This window comes from Rhineura floridana, chromosome 8, assembly GCF_030035675.1.
Source record: "Rhineura floridana isolate rRhiFlo1 chromosome 8, rRhiFlo1.hap2, whole genome shotgun sequence".
In the NCBI taxonomy this organism is placed as follows: domain Eukaryota; kingdom Metazoa; phylum Chordata; class Lepidosauria; order Squamata; family Rhineuridae; genus Rhineura; species Rhineura floridana.
Genome location: NC_084487.1, coordinates 73,310,062 through 73,329,529, shown reverse-complemented (window position 1 = coordinate 73,329,529; position 19,468 = coordinate 73,310,062). Strand labels below are relative to the sequence as shown.

At 39.8% G+C, this 19,468-nt stretch overlaps 2 protein-coding genes across 8 annotated transcripts in view; both read left to right on the top strand.

Annotated features, from left to right (window-relative positions):
• RAP1B (RAP1B, member of RAS oncogene family) overlaps positions 1-17,952 on the top strand; it is a 42,308-nt gene extending 24,356 nt beyond the window's left edge. For 3 of the 4 annotated variants that reach the window (XM_061639792.1, XM_061639794.1, XM_061639793.1), the window contains 5 exons: positions 4,496-4,552; positions 7,460-7,600; positions 8,651-8,794; positions 11,009-11,124; positions 14,208-17,952. In XM_061639792.1, coding sequence (XP_061495776.1) covers positions 4,496-4,552; positions 7,460-7,600; positions 8,651-8,794; positions 11,009-11,095 — 429 coding nt within the window. In that variant the 3' untranslated portion in view covers positions 11,096-11,124; positions 14,208-17,952. The remainder of the gene's footprint in view (positions 1-4,495; positions 4,553-7,459; positions 7,601-8,650; positions 8,795-11,008; positions 11,125-14,207) is intronic. The other variant, XM_061639795.1, reaches the window with a different exon arrangement.
• Positions 17,953-18,677: 725 nt separating this feature from the next.
• NUP107 (nucleoporin 107) overlaps positions 18,678-19,468 on the top strand; it is a 53,864-nt gene continuing 53,073 nt past the window's right edge. For 2 of the 4 annotated variants that reach the window (XM_061639788.1, XM_061639787.1), the window contains exon 1: positions 18,680-18,929. Coding sequence is in view for 1 of the 4 variants with exons in the window: in XM_061639787.1 (XP_061495771.1) it covers positions 18,922-18,929 (8 nt within the window). In the remaining 3 variants the exon portion in view is untranslated. Of the gene's footprint in view, positions 18,930-19,181; positions 19,256-19,468 lie in introns of those variants that run through there. The other 2 variants (XM_061639786.1, XM_061639785.1) reach the window with 2 other exon arrangements.

The following is a 19,468-nucleotide window of genomic DNA, read 5'->3' as shown; positions in this document are numbered from 1 at the left end:
GGCAAAGTGACAACCTAACCCACCTTGAGAAGGCTGCAAGCACTTCCAGTCATATGGGAATGAATCCTTTTCAGGATAGATCGAAGTCTGGCATAGTTTCCACAAGTCAAAAAGTCAGTTTGACTAGGCAGTTTGGTTAGCATGTGTCAAGGAGGGATACAGGGCTCTATTTTGAGCAATGAATGCTTTTGGATGTGGTCCATGAATCAAATATCCACAACCTACCATGTAAACAGAAATGACGATTGGCTGTGCTGCCTAGGGCTGATGAGAGTTGTAATCTAAAATATCTGGAGGGCCCCAAGTTAGGGAAGGTTACTGGGTGAATTGATATAATACTGTAGAATGTTCATGAACGTTGTCCTGAGATAATAAACTGCCAGCAATATAATGTTTGTTCACATGGGTTTCTGTAAAGTAAAATAGATTGTTAATTTAACTGAGGGAAAAGCTCACAAGGAGTTAAGTGGGAAGAAGATTGCAGGCGGTATGGAAATGAAGGAACATGGAGTCCACAAGCATGGGGCAGTCTGAGCAACGGAATAAGAAACTAGAATTTAGGGAAAACTAGAAAGTGGACAAATGAGGGAGACAAGGGAAAGGAGTTAATGAAAGGGATCTGTGAAAGAAATTTACATGATGTAAGAACAGGAGAGACTGTATGCAGTAGGGCAAGGGTGGGGAACCTTTTTGGCTACACAGGCCAGATCCTTATTAGGATCTGCCGTATAAGCCAAATTTGACACTCAGTTAACTGATGTCACAAATGATGTAAGGTGATATGGTGCCTTGAAGTCCAAACTCTCTTGTGCACGCAGACCAAGCAGGATTGACCTCTCCACATATCAGCTGACGTGCAGGAGTACAATACTGCTTTGCGCAAAGCTGGAGAAGCTGCTTGCCAGATACTTTGCAAGCTGTGCAGGGGGGCTTTGCAGGTACTGTCCTTCCAGCCAAATCTCCCACATCTGATGTCATATATGATGTCAGGTGTAGGGTGGGTGGGCATGGCTTCCATTGGCTTGGACAGAATGGCCTCAGAGGTCAAATGGGGAAGCTTGGTGGCTAAATTTGACCCATGGGTAGCCTTGCCTCTCTCAGGACCATAGGCCACAAATACGTTGCAGCAGTGCACTGGGTATCTAGCATATGTAAAAAGGGCTTTCTTTTTCCGAAGGACCTTACATGGCCACTTTCTCATTGTCATCTTCTTCCTGTGCTTTCTCTTTCGCTTCTCCTACATTTTAGTGTGCAGTTGTTGCTACAAATAAACCCTGACCCAAGCAAAATTAACATAAATATTTTGCTACTTTTTTATAAACTCTTAAACTCTCTTTCAGCCTGCCAACTGCTTTGATTGTGGTAAGGGACAAAATCTTGTGCATTGTGGATATAATGTATTCACTATTAGGCAAAAAACCTTGCGGTTTAAGAATGTACCTATAGCCTACAAATATTTCTATCAAACTTTAAAAAGCAGGGAAATTGGGTAGCTATAGTGAATGCACCAGGGGAGCAGGAGACCTGACCTCCTCTCTCAGATACTATACTACCCTACAAATTTGTCAAAATGCAAACACAATTTGGGTTGGTCTTTCACAGTCCAATCCACTTCCTGTGTAGCTTGGAAGAATCTGATAACATTTGCCTCTGAGCATATGGTGAGTGGTGGCAACACCTGAAATCAGCCCAAATAACAGAAACAAAACATGTCCTGTGCTGATCTTGATTTAGCAGGGAGGAAGCAACAATATTAAAACAGTTGATATAGTTCAGATAGTCAATTTAAATATGTTTGATTTACTTTGCAATTGTAGTGAAGTTTCCTATAGTAAATCATTCTATTTTGCTTCTGTTTCTGTGAATATGTGAAGTACAGAAACACTTTGCAACACTAAAAAAAAGTGCGAAAAACAATAGTGGAATAATGACACTGACCGTTCTGCAGAATAGTTTCCAATGGACATGAGGAGTGTCATAGTTTGCACAAGATAAAACAGTGGGAGGTGAAAAATATTCTGGCAAAATTCTAGGTGTGCTCTATTTTTAATTGACCATGCCCACCTTTTCTTAAGTAGAGTAGTTTAAGCATAGCAGACTGCAAACATGCATCTTGGGCAGGCCAAGTTTGTTTTTTCCAACAGCTAAAGTCATTGCTTAAGTAGCAACATATTGTAATCCATCTGATTTTACATCAAACTGCAGTTTAAGATTGAACTGTTAAGGCACCCAAAATAGAAATAGAATATAACCTCCAGTTTGAAACACAAAAGGCTCCGTCTTCACCATCATATTACATTGACCAATAAAAAGGCTTTGAAATTAATAAAAATAAATTTGACACAGATTTTTACAGTGAGTAATGAGAGAAATATAATTTTCAGGTTAGATTCTCTGTAGAAACAGTAGTAACAGAGAAAAGAAGCAAAGTAAGAAGAACACCAACAAACATACAAAAATATAATTCTCCATCTTTGGAGATGGCAGGTGTTGCCACCACTCACCATATGCTCAGAGGCACATGTTACCAAATTCTTCCAAGCTACACAGGAAGGGGATTGGACTGTGAAAGACCAACCCCAATTGTGTTTGCATTTTCACAAATTTGTAGGGCAGTACAATATCTGAGAGAGGAGGTCAGGTGTCTTGCTCCCCTGGTGCATTCACTATAGCTGCCCAATTTCCCTGCTTTTTAAAGTTTGATAGAAATATCTGTTGGCTATAAGTACGTTCTTAAACCGTAAGGTTTTTTGCCTATTAGTGAATTTCTATGTTTTTGAATCCGGGAGGTAAGAAACAGGATCCTGTGCAAGTTTGCTGAGAATGGGTTGATCATTTGCATGCTTATTGAATTTAGTGGGATTTACTCCTCTGCAGTCATGCTTGGGATAGGTGAAACTGACCATATGGGTTGGAGAGGGGAGCAGGCAGGAGGGGGAGGAGGAGGGCAGGTTTGATCATTCACATGTTGAGTTCAGTGGGATTTACTCCTGTGCAATCATGCTTAGGATAGGTAAAACTGACCATGGGGAGGAAGGCCTGGAGTGGGCAGGGGAGGAGGAAAAAGGAAGAGGGGGAGGGAGGAGGAAGGGAGAGGAGAGGGGAAGGAGGGGAAACGCAGGTCTGATCATTTGCATGCTTATTGAGTTCAGTGGTATTTACTCCTGTGCAGTCATGGCTAGGATAGGTAAAACTGACCATGGGGGAGGAGGAGGAGGAGGGGGAGAGTAGAGTAGAGGGGATGAGGAAGGTGGGGATTGGAAGGGGAGGGATGAAGGAAGGGGGAGGGAAGGGGCAAAAGGGAGGGGATTGGAGGGAGGAGGGGAGGGCAGGTTTGATCATTTGCATGCTTTTTGAGTCGTGAGATATACTCCTGTGCAACCATGCTTAGGATAGGTGAAACTGGCCTGAGGGGAGGGAGAGGGGGAAGGGAGGAGATTGGATGGGTTGGCACTGGGCAGAGGGGACGCCCCTTTCTTTTCCAAATGGAAAACATTGTGAACAGTATCATTCTTTTTCAGGGTTTCCCCCACCTTTTTATTCTACAGCAGGCACATGTAGCCTCCCATCTAAATTTAAACCAAAGCTGTCCCTGGTTACATCAGACGTTGATTTCACTTTAGACAGTCATGGCTTCTCCCAAAGAATCGTGGGAAATGTAGTTAGTGAAGGGTGCTGAGATTTGCTAGGAGATGCTCTGTTCCCCTCACAGAGCTTCAATCAGAGCTTCAATCAGAGCAGCTGACGGTTAAACCAGTCTGGCCACTGGAGCTCTGTCAGTGGAATCAGAGTCTCCTCTCAGCACCCTTCACAAACGACACTTCCCAAGATTCTTTGGGGGAAACCATGACTGTTTAAAGTGAAATAAAGGTCTTGTATGGGTGTGACTCATTGATTAGCCAAGCCCAGCAGCTGTGAGTCTGGCTTTTAGAACACTGACAGTTGGTTCTTACTGAGCATGCCCAGCCTTATCATTGAGTTCAATGCTAAATTTCTTAAATTAATTAAAAATCAGCCAGGCATATTTTTAACTTTTAAACTGCAGAAGATGAAGGTCAGAGCATGGGGCAAGGTCAGTAATAGGATTACAGGTACTCTGTGAACATGGCTGGTTTTTAATTAATTTCAACAGATTATGAGAACTCGGACAGAGAAAAGTCCAAAAGGGACCTGTGTTTTCTCTCTCTCATTTTACACTTTGAACTCTCAATTCTCTCTGTTTTATGTATCACCATGACCATTTACAGGGTTGTTAAGTAAGGGTTTCTGAGTTCAGGACTATAAGTTTTGTAAGGTTTTGTTTTGAAATGAGCTTATGGGAAGCATCAAAATGGCATTGGGGTATTTTCAATTTAACATTGCAGAAATGTGAAAAATTCATGCTGACTATAGTATACAGCCGCTCTCGTGGCTGTATAATAAAGGCAAGCTATTGTGTGTTTGAAGTCTCGTTGTTTATACTTCAGTACAAATTTACTACTTCTTCTTTTGACAGCAAGTTGAAGTAGATGCACAGCAATGTATGCTTGAAATCTTAGACACCGCAGGAACGGTATGTAAAAATAAGGCTAAGTATAAAACTACTATAGGTCAAATTTGACAAATAAAAATGTTTTAAAGCCCAATCTATTGTTCTGTAAATAAATTTTAAATTTTTGTCAGTGTCTCCTGACAACCCTGAGTATGTCACCATAGTTCTTCGCCAAGTCACAAATAAATTGCACCTCCCCTGTAACCCATTTGACAGAACCATATAAGTGAAATTATAGATAAGTAGGAGGGGTAATTTCAGTGGGAGAGGAGGTAATGAGGATGGATTTCCGAGTTTGAAAGGTAGATGAAACAATTAAATGCTTCACAAAATGGCTTTGGCGTCTGTTTAAAAATAATTTAATATCTATTCCAGTAGGCATTCTAAGCAGGTGGTATGAGATTTGTACACATGGGGAAACTTCTGCAGACCCCAAACATGCACACAATACCTTGCATATGAGGAGAAACAGGCCAATCTTTGGATTCTTTCTATGTATTCATTGCACCATTGCCTTGCAGAAGTGCAATTTTATATTCAGTCTCTTTCCTATTCTTAATGCAAAATTTTTCATTACAGTTCGTTACTGAGTCAACATTTTTCACTGAGCTTTCTACCATAGCCCCGATATCATTCCTAGATAGTGTCAGCCAGTTCAGGCCCCATATGTGAAACGGTGATCTGGTTTTCCCAGAAAATGTTCTGCTGTCGTAAATCAATTGAAATCTGAGTTGCTATATCATTTTGGCTTATATTATTTTGTTTCCTTAAGTGTGCCGTATTTTATGTGGTGGGCAAAAATCTCAGAAAGTGTTTCGAGTGTTCAAAAGCAGTTCAGCAAAAATGTCTAGTTAGGGGAAAAAATCAGTAAGGTGTATTTAGTGTGATTTAAATTTTACACAAATTCAAATTGTAATTAAGATCTAGTGCCTGGATTTGCTTTCTCCTTTCTCTTTCCCAATCCCCCTTTCCTTTTGTGGTATATCTTTTGAGATTGTAAGCCTGAGGGCAGGGATGTAGTACTGATATTTGTAAGCCGCTCTGGGAGCCCTTTTTCAGCTGAAGAGTAGGATAAAAATGCAATAAATAAATTCAAAAATGTACTTGGGATTTTTAAAATACTTGTAAATAATAGTTTGTTTTCCTTACGTTGTGAAAAGAAAAAAGTGATGGCACTGAAAACTGAAAACAAACTTAGCCAAGTCAACTGAGTATGACTTCATTGTATACCACCCACTAATTTTTATTTATTTATTTATTTATTAAATTTATTAGTCGCCCATCTTGCTGGCTGTCCAGCCACTCTGGGCGACGTACAAAATAAAAACATACAAATACATTAAAACATTAAAAATCTCAACAATAATAATAAAACCTAACCCACCCCAAAAGCCTGCCTGAAGAGCCAGGTCTTCAAGGCCCGGCAGAAGCTCATCATAGAGGGGGCATGGTGGAGATCATTTGGGAGGGAATTCCACAAAGTGGGGGCCACAATTGAAAAAGCCCTCTCCCTAGTTCTCACCAGTCTAGCTGTTTTAACTGGTGGGATAGAGAGAAGGCCTTTTGAGGCTGATCTTGTTGAGCTGCATCCCTGATGATGTTGGAGGTGCTCCTTCAGATAGACTGAGCCGAAACCGTATAGGGTTTTAAAGGTCAGAACCAACACCTTGAATTGGGCCCGGAAAACAACATGCCTGAACAGCAGTGCATGTGTCTATGTCCTTCCTAGTAACCTAAAAGTTAATTGCAACTTTGTTTATATGTTTGATTGTTATTGTATCCATTTTGACTACCCTGCTTTACTTATATTGGATCCCTTCATTATACTACAGGTGGGCCCCGCTTATACGGCGGGTTCCATTCCGGACCACTGCCGTAAAGCGGAAATCGCCGTAAAGTGGAACCCCATTCACTATAATGGGCCGCGTCGCGCAAAAATGACGCAAAATGTCGCAAAAGAGCAAAAAATACCTTTAAAATTGAAAATGAAAGCCGCCGCATAAGCAGAACGACGTAAAGCGGGGCCCTACTGTACTAATTTTTAATGAAACAGTACAGTTCTAAAACTGAAAATTGGGCTTGCCCACCTGTCAAATCACTTGATGTCAAAACCTATATAGGCAAAGGCACAGTGCTTTGTAAGCCCCAACATTGTGTTTGCAAAGTGCACTGCACGGGGCTTTGGAAACCATGATTATCAACTAATTGGGCTTGCAAGCACTGTGCACAGAGATCTATAAACCTTGACAATGACCTGATCAGTGTGCTTGCAAAGCACTGCGCACAGAGCTTTGCAGCTGCCACCAATCTACTGTAACCCCTCTTTTGGCCCAGTTTTGTGTTTATCTGCCTTGAACCTAACATTGTACATGACAGGTTTAGGTAGGTGGGTGCCTCAGGGGACGAATGGGGAGGTCTGGTGGACCTAATTAGGCCTGCAGGCTTGAGGTTTTTCACTGTTGGAGTAGAACAAGGTGCTGACTGAAAAGAACAGGAATAGGAATGAAGGATGGAAAAGTTTACTGACTGACTACAGATTGCTCTGAAGTGTCACTGCTAATGTAGAGAGTTTTAGTCCATATTGTCTGTTAGATGGATGACATTTTTATTATTTATTTTTATTATTTATTTGTTATGTATGTATTAAATTTATTTCCCACCCTTCCTCCTAGGAGGAGTCCAGGGTGGCAAACAAAAATATTTTTCCTATTAATCTGTAGTTCCTGAGACAATGTTCCCAGCTCCTTTTGAATAAATGTCAGTAGACACTCTACATGTCCAGAAAGCTAGCCAGCTCCTATTTAGAATACTACAGCAAACGCGTGCTTAGAAAAAAGTTGTGTGATCAGTCCTCATACTTGGATAAATCAGGCTGCATTTGTCAAATAGCTGCGTTTTGAGTTCTCCATTTTGGTCTTCGTTTTACAGGAACAGTTTACAGCCATGAGAGACCTCTACATGAAAAATGGTCAAGGATTTGCTTTAGTATATTCCATCACAGCGCAGTCCACATTTAATGACTTGCAGGATCTAAGAGAACAGATTCTTCGAGTCAAAGACACTGATGATGTAAGCAGACTTCTAAGTATTCTATGCAAATAGTTAACGGAGGTTCTCCTTATAAATACAGCGTACTGCTCTATAGACAACAGGTTCTCTTATCTTAATGCTCTACGATAAGCGCATAATCAAATGTATGCATAGTAATTTACCTTGTCTGAAAAGGGGCTTCCTGTTGTCCCTTTCCTTGATGTGGCCACTCAACAGAAGATCTAATACTACTTTCGTAAGTATTGTATGAAATGTAATCGAAGCAGCACAATACAGTAGCAAAGCTTTAAACGGAGTAAGTGAGAACTAGAAATATAAAGGATATTCTTTAGGTGGTGCCTTTAAAAAGGGTTTATAGAAAATAAACCAAGCACACAAGCCAAGAATAGCAGTATTCTTACTGTATTTGAAAGAATAAAGTGAATGCTGTATATCTTAATTCCTTGAGCACTTAGTTTTGATTAAGCAGAGACATGAATGCAGTCAGTCAGTTTAAAACATTACTAAACAGTGAGTACAGTCTATGATGTTAATTTGGAGCCAGAAGGAAGAGACTGCTGGATGGATCCAAAAGAAGCTGGTGCTTTGTTTTGTATTGCTATATTATGCCATATTACTGTTTCAGATTCTAATTATCTCATTAGGATAAGTTGCTCTCTTAGGTTCAGAACCTGGTGAATCATACAAAGGCAGTGGACTATTTTACTTGATAATATGAAAAACCTAAATGATATATTAAAATGAAATACAGATTCAAACATAGAAGTGCATTGTCATATAAGGAGACTACCAATGATAGTTTGAGAAAGCTATATCGAAGCTGTTCTTTATTAGTGGCTTCATTCTCAAATGTTGATGTTTTAAAATTACTTTAATGATGCATTTAAATGCTTTACATTTTCTTGTTGGATTCTGTAAGAATCCGATTTTCAATTAAGCCTGCAAATAAAAAATTCTGACTGTGACTGACTAGTAGCAGAAATGACTTCCTTTTATCCCTCCTAATAGTATAGTAGTTCAATTTATATTTTAAATCTTTATGCATTTATTTAGTGTTTATCATTTTAGGTACCAATGATTCTGGTTGGCAACAAGTGCGATTTGGAAGATGAAAGAGTTGTGGGAAAGGAACAAGGACAGAATTTAGCAAGGCAATGGAATAACTGTGCATTCTTAGAGTCTTCTGCAAAATCAAAAATAAATGTTAATGAGGTAAAGAAATAATTTAAAATGTTTAATTGTACTTCCAAAAGCCACACCTCCACCATTATCAAATCTTGTGGATTTGTATTACCTTTACTTACTCTAATGTAAAATTAAACATAAATTTGTGCCTAATTCCTGTTGAAATCAATGGCATACGTCAGTCATGGCTGACATATCCCATTGATTTCAACAAAAACTATGTGGAGTCTATTACTTGGTAAAATACACTAGTTGGTTTAAACAGCAAAAATTTATACATCTTAAGAATGAACAAATTTGGTGATTTTTAAAGTGTACAAAATTTGGCTCGGAGGTGGCTACCTGGCTGCCCTCCAGGTGTTGTGGACAAAAACTCCCTATCTGCCCTAGCCAGTATGGTCCATTGTCAAGGATGATGGGAGTTGTAGTCCACAACATCTGAGGAGTACCACGTAGGTTACCCTTGATTTTAGCAGCAAAAAGAACATGGCTACCCTTCTAGAAATAAGATACCATAGCAATGTCTTCTGCTGCTTAAGCCAAAACAGCTACTCCTTGAAAATTGACTGTATATTAAAGGTTCCTTTTGGAAATCTTCCATAAAGGAGATAGGAATAGGATACAAGATTGGGTGAACGTTGGCTTCTTTGATTTAAAGATACTGAATTATAGTAGGATTGTGTTGATTATAGTAGTACTTCTCAAGGTCAATGTACTGCCCTCAAGTCGATTCCAACTTATGGCGACCCAATGAATAGGGTTTTTATGAGGCTGAGAGGCAGTGACTGGCCCAAGGTCACCCAGTGAGCTTCATGGCTATGCAGGGATTCAAACCCTGGTCTCCCAGGTCATAGTCCAACACCTTAACCACTACACCACTCTGGCTCTCTGGTAGTGCTTCTAGTCATTCCTAAATTATTAAAATAGCAGTCTTTGATTAAAGTTTTTTTTGGGGGGGGGATGCACATGACATTTGACTATATGCCTGATTTTTCCCTCCTGAGAATTTCTCTCAGCAGTTGATCAGATCCTACCTGAACTTCTTTCTCAGCAGTTGATAAGCCATTTTTAAAAACATTTTGTGAATTTGATGCAGGAGCTCTTTAAAGAGGAACTATCATTTGTGTGCATGCAATATTCCCCCCGTAATGTTTCCCGTGTAACTCCTGAATTGGGGATGAGAACTCTTTAAGCACTTATTTAGCAGGTCTGTGGAGGCAAGGGCTGAGGTAGAATTATTAGAGTAACTTTTGTGTGAGAAAACATGATTTTAGGATGACAATATTTACTCTAAAAACATAGACAATTATTGAAAGAATATCCTGATTTTAGACACGCGGTCTAGGTTCTGTATAACATTGAAAGGCTTTAATCATTTTATTTTATGGAGGACCAGTTCACATTAGCTGGACCTTGGAATTAGACCAGGTGATCCCATAGTTATATGTATCTCCCAATTTCCTTCCTTAATGAAATTAATGTTATTTATCCCACATCTTCCTCCAAAGGAGTGCAGAACAGCAAACAATACTAAAACGTTGGAGGGATCATGCAAGTTCACCTGCTAATCACATGATGTCACCATTTGGAAAAGCTTCACTTGCCAAAGAATAATGGGGAGCACATTTTCAGGCTCCAAATTGTTCCTTTGCAACAGTGTCTTTGCCTGCCTTACACATGGCATCACATATGATGTCAGGTGTAGGGCAAGTGGGCATGATTTTGGGAAAATGTCTCGTGGGCCAAATTAAGACCTTGCTGGGCTTAGATGCTGCCACATCTACACAACTGGCCCAAAATATTTACAGGATTGTTTTGCTTAATGTAGAGGGAAATTATTTCCGAAAATAAAGAAAAGCTTCCCTTAAAATCCAGGCATATTATGTTCATTTCTTTGACTCACAACACAACGCTGCACATACTTTCTTGGAAAAGTCTCTCAGTCTTCAGTGGGGCTACTCCCTAGAATGTGTATTTAGGTTTGCAGCCTCAATTTTGTCTGTAAACCTCCTTGATGGAAATCAGAATCTTATTTGTGGTGATTGGCACTTCTGGGGGGAAAATGAGGAAAATAGCAAATGCCAATTTTAAGAATTCAGAAGGCAGAATGTAAGCTCTACAAATAGTATTCAACTTGTGACATCAAGTATGTGCAATATTTAAACTTCATGTTTAAAAAACTATGAAGGCTGAAAATGACCAAAGTCCTTGAAACATATGAAGTGAACTTTGTGTTTACAGATCTTCTACGACCTTGTGCGGCAAATTAACAGAAAAACGCCAGTGCCTGGGAAAGCACGCAAAAAGTCAACTTGTCAGCTACTTTAATATATGTATGTACTGTAGCACTGAGCCAGGTAAGACTGTGGATTAACTAAAGCTTTGGTGTGGTGATAGCTACAGCAAATTGATCTTGTTGAGATGCTTTTGAACTTTTAAATCTGATTTTAAAGTATAACAATATATCTGCATCCAAACATGCACTTGAACTTAGTGTTCAAGACTAAATGACTTAGGTCCCAAATATCTGAAAGACCATCTCCTTCCCTACAGATCTTCTCAGGTGCTGAGATCAGTAGAGGGAACCCTTTTGGTTGTTCTGCCATCCTTGGAATCTTGGGGGGGGGGTGTCCAGGAGAGGGCATTCTCTATGGCAGCTCCCAGGCTGTAGAACTCCTTCCCCACTGAGGTGTGTCTGTCAGCTTCATTGTACAACTTCTGGCAAAATCCTGAAGACTCATCTTTACCCTGGCCTTCGACAGCTGAGATGCATGTTTTTAGGACCCATCCTGTTTTCTGTGATGTTGTTTGGATTTTTTTTTTTGTAATAAACTTTTTATTTTTTACAGAAAAAGAAAGATCTACATTGACTCGAGTTTGGGTTGTTTTTAACTGTTTTAATTATGTGTTTTTAAATTGTTGTAATCCGCCCTGGGACCTCTGACTGAAAGGCAGGAAATAATGATGATATAAATGAAAGATTGCAAACTCTTTATAGGATGGGTCTAAAATTGAAAATTATGGCTTGGATTCAAACAGGGCACTTCTGTTAATATGGCTGGGTGAGGTGTCCTTGTTTTTACCTGTTGCTTCTTCCTTCTGTGACACATACCATGCTGCTTTGAAGGGTCCCTGGAATCTCAGGAGCAGCTTTTCAGGGGTTGCAATGGGAATGAGGAGGTGGGGAAAATCCTGTTCTTTGATGAGAGCAGAAGTCCACTTTGGGTAGTGGAGGTCAAATCCTCTTTTGAAATTGAAAACAAGTTCAAACAGGAAAGTACAAATAATACAGAGGCTAAACAGAATGAGAGACTTTGGCTGATAGTGGATTACAAATTATGCAGTGTTGATAACAATAAAAGGTAAAATCAGTTTTAGGATGCATTAGCAGAAACATAGGATCAGTTACCTAGAAATAAGTGACTAAGCATAGCAAAACAGCTGTATCCAATAATGAGGAAATACTGTGTAAGCAAATTGGAGAACATGTATAGAGCAAAGACTATTGTGACATTCTAATATATGAGAAAATTATGTTAAGGGAAAATATAGCAATAGCAGAATTAATTTTAAAAAGCTTGGAAGAAGGAATGGGATAGTAAAATGGCATCTTTTAAAATGGTCCCAGGCTGTGGTCTGAAGGCACATAAGGCCAGCTCCCTGCTGAAGCAAAGCAGGGTCACTTCTGGTCAGTTCCTGGATGGGGGACTGCCTGGGAACCATATGTAAGCCGCCTTGGGTTTCAATCATGAAAAGAAAGGCAGGGTATAAATGTAATAAATAAATAAATCTTTCTTGCCATCACCAAGATTCTTGCACTGATTGTGTTCATATAGATGAGTTCATGCTTAACTATTTCTGAAACTTATGGACTGCCTTTCCACACCTCAGTGTACAGTATACCATCAGTAATCTAAAATACCAGATTTTATTTATTTTTTACTATGGGAGAACTTGCTTCATAAATTTGAAGCTATTTTAGAGCTAGTAGGAAGCCATGTGTTTAATGTAGCTTAAAATATCCTGTACTTCTGATGCATTCAGATTTTTTTTTACTATTCCAGATCACTGTTGTGACTCCATTTAGGGAAAGGCTGTAGCTCAGTGGTAGAACATGTGTTTTGCATGCAGAAGTTCAATCCTTAGCATCTCCTGATATCGTTGGGAATGTCCTGCCTGAAATCCCGGAGAGCTGTTGCCAGTTAGCATAGACAATACTGAACTAGGTGGACCAGTGGTCTGGTGCAGTATAAGGCAGCTTCCTATATGCTTGCCAGAAATGACTTAAGTTTCCATGACAAGCATCTTTTTAGATCAGCAATGGGGACCTCTGCTCCCTGGCCAAATTAGGCCCAGCTGGGGTCCTAATTTGGCCTAGTTTTCTCCAGATCACACTCATGAGTCCCACACCTAGTGTATATGATGTCAGGTGTAGCAGGGGTAATGATGTAACTGCAAAGGAACAGTTGGGAGCCCTAAAGTGTACTCCTGATAATTCCTTGGCTGCACTTAAAGCAAACCCAGTATGCCCTTGTTTCCCTTTATGTGCACTTTGCCCATGTACATGTAGTGAATTTCTTACTGCACAATTCTGCTTCCTTGATAAATGTCATGCTTTTTCTGCATAGGCTGCAGTTTACATGTCCATTGGCTCATAGAGAGATGTGTATATGCAGCCCTCTGGGTACTTTGTTAGTACATGTTGAAGCAGAAAATATTTGTTTTGAATATTACTGCTCACTTGTAACTAGCAGAGCTTCTACTCCTTACTGCCACATAATTCAAAACCAGGTATTCTTGTCATTTCAGTATCTTGTTAGTACTTATCTTTCAGTACACTTTATTTTGTTTATCCTGTGTCAAGTAGTTCTTCTCTATTCCACCCATCTGTCCCACCTACCTTAATTACTGCTTCTCACTAAATTGACTATCAGCATCTGTAAAGAGTTGGTATTTTGATTTTTTAGTATTTCTTTGGATAAAGCTTTCCTCCTGGAAGTAGATAGAGATCTGCATGGATTGCCTATGCATATTTATAATGAAGATCCACAAAGTCTATGGGTTGCCAAGAGCTTTTGCTAGTTCAGGTTTACTGTGGATCTTCATTATAAATATTGGATCCAATTTTGAAGACCACTGTGTAACAGCTGTAATTCTCAAGAGTTCCCCAGGAAGAGGGATTGAGTGGTACTCTTAGAATTGTAGCTCTGTGAGAGGAATAGGGTCTCCTAACAACTCTAATAACCTTCAACAAACTACAGTTCCCAGACTTCTTTGGGTAAAGCCATGACTGTTTATGTGTAGTGTGGGTAGGGCCAGTAAACACAAAACAATTTGAAGTTGAGAATGCTAATGCAACTGAAACATGATATATGAAACATCTTACTTAACTACAATGATACTCCTTCATCACTTAAATCTGTTTTTCTTAATGTTCCAGGTCTGAAGAACTGTTGCTGACTACAACAGTGCCAGCATTCCAACTTTTATTAAAGCTACCAACATCTTAACATGGACTTTCCTGTGGTGGTACCCTTTATGAAACGGATGACAGCTACTACATCAGTTTGCACATTCTAATCACTTTCCAGTGTCACGAGAGATTTTTACTTATAAATAATCTAAATGTATGCAACTGGTAAAACCAGAGCCTACATCCAGTATTACTGATAAGAGACATTGTTCATCCACCAATGTTGTACATGTATGAAAACTGTACTTTATACTGCAACAAATCCCATACTTCCTATTGGAGAGTACAATAATGTAAATCATGAAAGCACCACTATTTTAGCGTAATAAAAAAGTCCAAAGAGCTCCTATATAGACTACTCCAGATAACTTTGCTTCATTGGTATTTGTAGCTTATTGTAACTTTTTTAAAAGAAATACAAGATCATCATTGTATTGTACAAAAGCGCTTTGATTAACACAACAGCTATATAGTTTTTTAATTTTAGGATAAAAAAAACCTGTGGAGACAGTGATCTAGTCTTTAAAATGAGTCCTTTCAGTATAATGTCTGTCTAAAGACATTGCCTTTAATATCTGTTGGGAAGGAAATGTCCAGATTTTTCAACCTTTTATTGTATGTTTCCTTTTCCTTGTTTACATAGGGAACAATGTTTATAGTTGTGTGTACAGTGGGGGTCTACAACAAGAAGTGTATATTTTAAAACAATTTTTTAATGATTTAACAATTTTTTGTAAATCATTTTTGGGCTTCTGCAGCTGTAGATTCTCACTGTGAATTCCCTTGCTTGCTCATGCATAAGTGTATTTGCAATACCAAATATACAGGTTTAGTACTTTTGCCTGTTAGTGATTGTTTTACATGTGTAACGTTTTGGTTGAGATGTTAAATGGTGAACGAGTACTGTGGATGTGAATGTGGGAAGTAATTTTAATCATGTGTAATTGGTCCCAGGGCCTAAGTTGCAGTAATTACCTTTTTGCTGATTTATTTAACAATGCCTTGTTGCTTTGTATGCATTAACATTTGGGTGTAAAGATTGCGTGTAAAATCCAACAGGGAGCCACAGTATTTAAATTGACCAACCTAATGTTACAACTGCTTTGAGGTGGCCAAATGTAAACTAAAAGCCTTAATTAAAAGTGGTGCAATTTTGTATGACTTAGCATCAGTAGTTCAATAAATTTGGATTGCCATGCAAGGGCTTGCGTTACAACTACCTGTAACTGAATGTTTTGTGTAATGTTGCAATGAGATCAGTAATGTGTTAAAATGTGTTTTGGGAAATTAGAATTTGAGACCCCAAGGAACCATTGTTTGTTTATCTTATACAAGTCAGACCATTTACACATTCTCCTACATAATCATGACAGCGCTGTGATCACTCATGTTGCAGTAATGTACAGGTTTCAGTGGAAACTTTCCAGAGTTGGGTCAGTCTCCATTGCTGAGTATCTTTGTTAAGAAATGTGAATTCTTCAAACTCTGCTGTCTCATTGTGGAGCAGGATAGAGAAGGAAAAAGGAAGATGTATTGTTCTATCAACTTAGGCCTAAGAGAATACTCCTGGAATATGCCAAACCTAGAACTATGTTAAGTTTACAAATACTTTGGGGCTTGAAAGACATCAGATGCCCAAACTTAATTGTCTTACAAGCTGCTTGTTTCTAGATAACTCAAAACTACTTCAGTTATGCATTAAAAACAAAAACAAAAAACCTATATAGTCTGCTTTTTCCATTGTAGAAACTACCAGGCTAATTGAGCCACAAGCCCATGAAGTGTGGGGTATCTGAAATGTACAGGCAAAATGCCCAGATGCTTACTGTAGTTCACAAATATGGATTGTGCAATTTGCAGGCACTTGATTGTTCAAATATGAGTTGAGTATGTGTTTTTATCCTGGCAACTGAAGTCCAGTCTCAAGAATCTGGAACTGTTATTGAAAGAATTGTTTATTTCACAATACTGAATTGCAGCATTGAGATCTTTCTAAACCTGAGTCAAGAAACCAGCTGTATGCAGATAGATATTTTGCCATTTTTGGATAAAGCTGTGAAGCGGATAACATAGGCAGATTATACTATGGTCTGGGTTACTGAATAGGTGGTAGCTTCTTGCACCTTGTCTGGCTTTAAGAACTGGATCCAAACAATACTGAAATAATGCTCATTAACATCCTTTGATCTGAAAGAAGTGTATTTTTTACTGTTAAAGTCTGGCAGCTCTGTTAATGAGCGAGTATAACTTGGGCGTGCTCCTGTACTTACTGGTAGTCTGGACAGTCAGAGGACATGCCCCTGGTAAGGAAATTCTTTCTGTAAGTTGGACTGGACAATTATTACTCATACCATCATAACCTCAATTGGCTGAATGCAATGTACGTCCATAAGGTTGCCGTTAAAAAGTAATGGGTTGTCCAAAGCTTGGTGGATTCACAATCTAACATATTTGTGCTTCAGAGTCGGCATTGGGATTTGGTATAGTTTTCTATGCCAATTATGTTGCGACTACTTCCTTTGCCTATAGTGGAGGAGGGTAACGTATAGGTTGCTCCTCCTACTCCATTTGGCAGGACTATATAAAACAACCTTGCATACTCTACCCTGTGTGTGGGAGACCCTTTGCTAGTTCCAGTCCTGTGCGCCATTTGGCAGAGCTCTGCCAATTGTGGAACAGCTGGGCTTTTTTCCTTCTCGCTGTCACTTGATTTGCATAGAAAGGATGGGGGGAAAGCTAGCAGAGAAGTATAGCCTATCAAACCTAACCTTCCCCTCGCATTCATTGCTCACTTTTTTTTAAAAAAAAAGACTAATATTTCTAGGTTAGTTCATCATACCACCTATCTTCCATGATGGTCTACTTTCTGTCTCCCTTGACGCAGCAAACCCAAGAAGAATGTGAAAGGAGACTTGTTCTCAAAAGTGCTAAGAGGATTTATAGCTTAAGACATTTTGGAATTCAGGTTCCTTCTCAGGAGCAATCTTAAACTTTTCACAACATAAATATTGCCTATCTACCACTATGGTCTTCCTCAGAGCCAGATAGGCAGCAATATTTGTGCAAGCTGTTTTAGCTTTCAGACAAGCACATTCTGTAGATTGCCTGTGAAGAACAAAGCTGGGTTACAAAAGCTGTAATAAATCCTCTTAGCTGATGGGGAAAATCTCCTTTTGCATTCTCAACTGGCTTTTGTGCCTTAAGGGTGTGTGTGTTCACCTTAACTTATCCATAATCAGTAGACCTGTGGTTCAACATACTTCCATGTACTATAGTTAGGTATATTACTGTCAGGATATCTTAAATTACATTTGTACCTCTTGAGAAAAAACACACACATGCAGCCCTGTCCTTGGGAGGTGCCTCTGTGTCAGGGAAGATTTCAATTCTGAATGACTATCTCCTAGCATTTCTGACTATCTCCTGGGTTGTCTGATCAGTCTTGAGTAAGTGTGTTGGACTTGCCTAGAAAGAATAGATCTGTGCCTTAAAGTATAAAATGTTCATCCCTACTGCTACACTGACGATTGTTAATATGCATTTTAGTGTAAATCCTATAGCTTGCCCATCCCATTCTTTCAGTGACATAATGTCTTCCAAATTCTTGCTCTGTAAGAGAACTGTTCCTTCTCTCGCTAATTTCATTGTAAAGGGTGAATATTTAGGAATTGAAATATTTTAATGCTAATAAAGAAAATTGTTTTTTCTTTGACACCGTGTTTTTGTTCAGAATTCAGGAAAGAAAGGGATGAGAGGATTAGCGAAGGTTAGCAGTTCTAGATATGCTGGGAGGACTCCTTCCATACTTTTAGTAGCTGCACAGAAAGGAGAATGCAGCTGCTGGTGTCCTAGCACCTGGAAATGAGTGACAAAAGCCACTAGTAAATCCTCAGTCCTGTACCCTTCAAGATAGGTTGCTATGCTAAGCCCTCTCGAGAGCAATGCCTAAATATCCAAGACTTGAGCTTTGGCTATACTTGAAAGCCCTTTCTAACTCTATACTTAGGGGGAATGGCTGTAGTTACCGTTATAATAACAATGTATAATTTAAGCACACCTATTTATGTCGAAGACGGCCTGCTATAGATTTAAGTCCGTTATTTCTGTGGTAGAAGTTAAACTGTAATGAAAGGGTCTGTTGCGCATTCTCGACGTTGTAAAATATCCGAAATTATAACCAATTCCATAGCTTTTGCTGAGTTCTTCGATGTATGGACTGAGTAGTCCCAAATCTTATACCGAGATCTGTTCATTATCGTTGCAACCAGAAACTTCGAAACGCTGAACGCCGCTGTCGAGAAATGGAGATACGCTCCTCCTAAGCGTTAGGTGGCGCTCTACCTGCTCACGACCCCGTCTAGCACCCTCTGCGCATTGCAAATGATATATACTCTTCTTATCCCTTTATACAGTTCTAGGCTACACCCAGAGGCGAGGTTTTCAATGCATATCGGGCTGCGTGCCTATACACATTTTTAAGTGGTCCTTAGGTGATATCTTGCCTCCCTCCACACCACCTACAGACATTAACACAAATTCTCTCTCTGACTTTTCCGCTTGATGCCTGACTCTGCTGTCATTTCCTGTTCACCTTACGGACTTCCGGGGAGCGGGTAGTCTCAAGCAACAACTGGTAGGCGCACAGGGTTCCCCAGCCACGCCACCGGCTTCTCCCGCAGAGATGAACAGGTCAGCTCTTTCGAAGGAGTACGCGGGTGAAGCGGATTAGGGAGGGCTCGGTTTCAATAGAAAATGGGGAGGTGCTTGCTTTACCTCACTGTGGCGGGTGGGCGCGGCCACTTCGTTAAGGAGAGGACATCCCGCCCGCCGCCTGCAACGAATGTGGGCCGTCCGGTGCGCTCCCGTTCCGTCCGTTCGTGCAGTCTCGCGCCAGTTGATAGGAATGTTAACTGGAATGGAGCCCAGCTGGATCAGACCAAAAGCCTATCTAGGCCAGCATCCTGTTTCCCACAGGAACCAGATTCCTCTTGGAAGCCCACAGGCAGAACGTGAGGGTAATAAGAGTCCCTCGTTATTCTCCCTGAGCAACTGGTATTCAGAAGCATGTTGCCGCTGATCCTTGAAGTAATATAAGCACAGCTATCTTGATTAATAGCCACTGGTAGCCTAATTCTCCATGAATTTGTCTAATCCCCTTTTAAAGCCTTCCAAGCTGGTAGGCTTCACATCCTGTGCTAGGGAGTTCCATAACTATTTTTCATTCATTC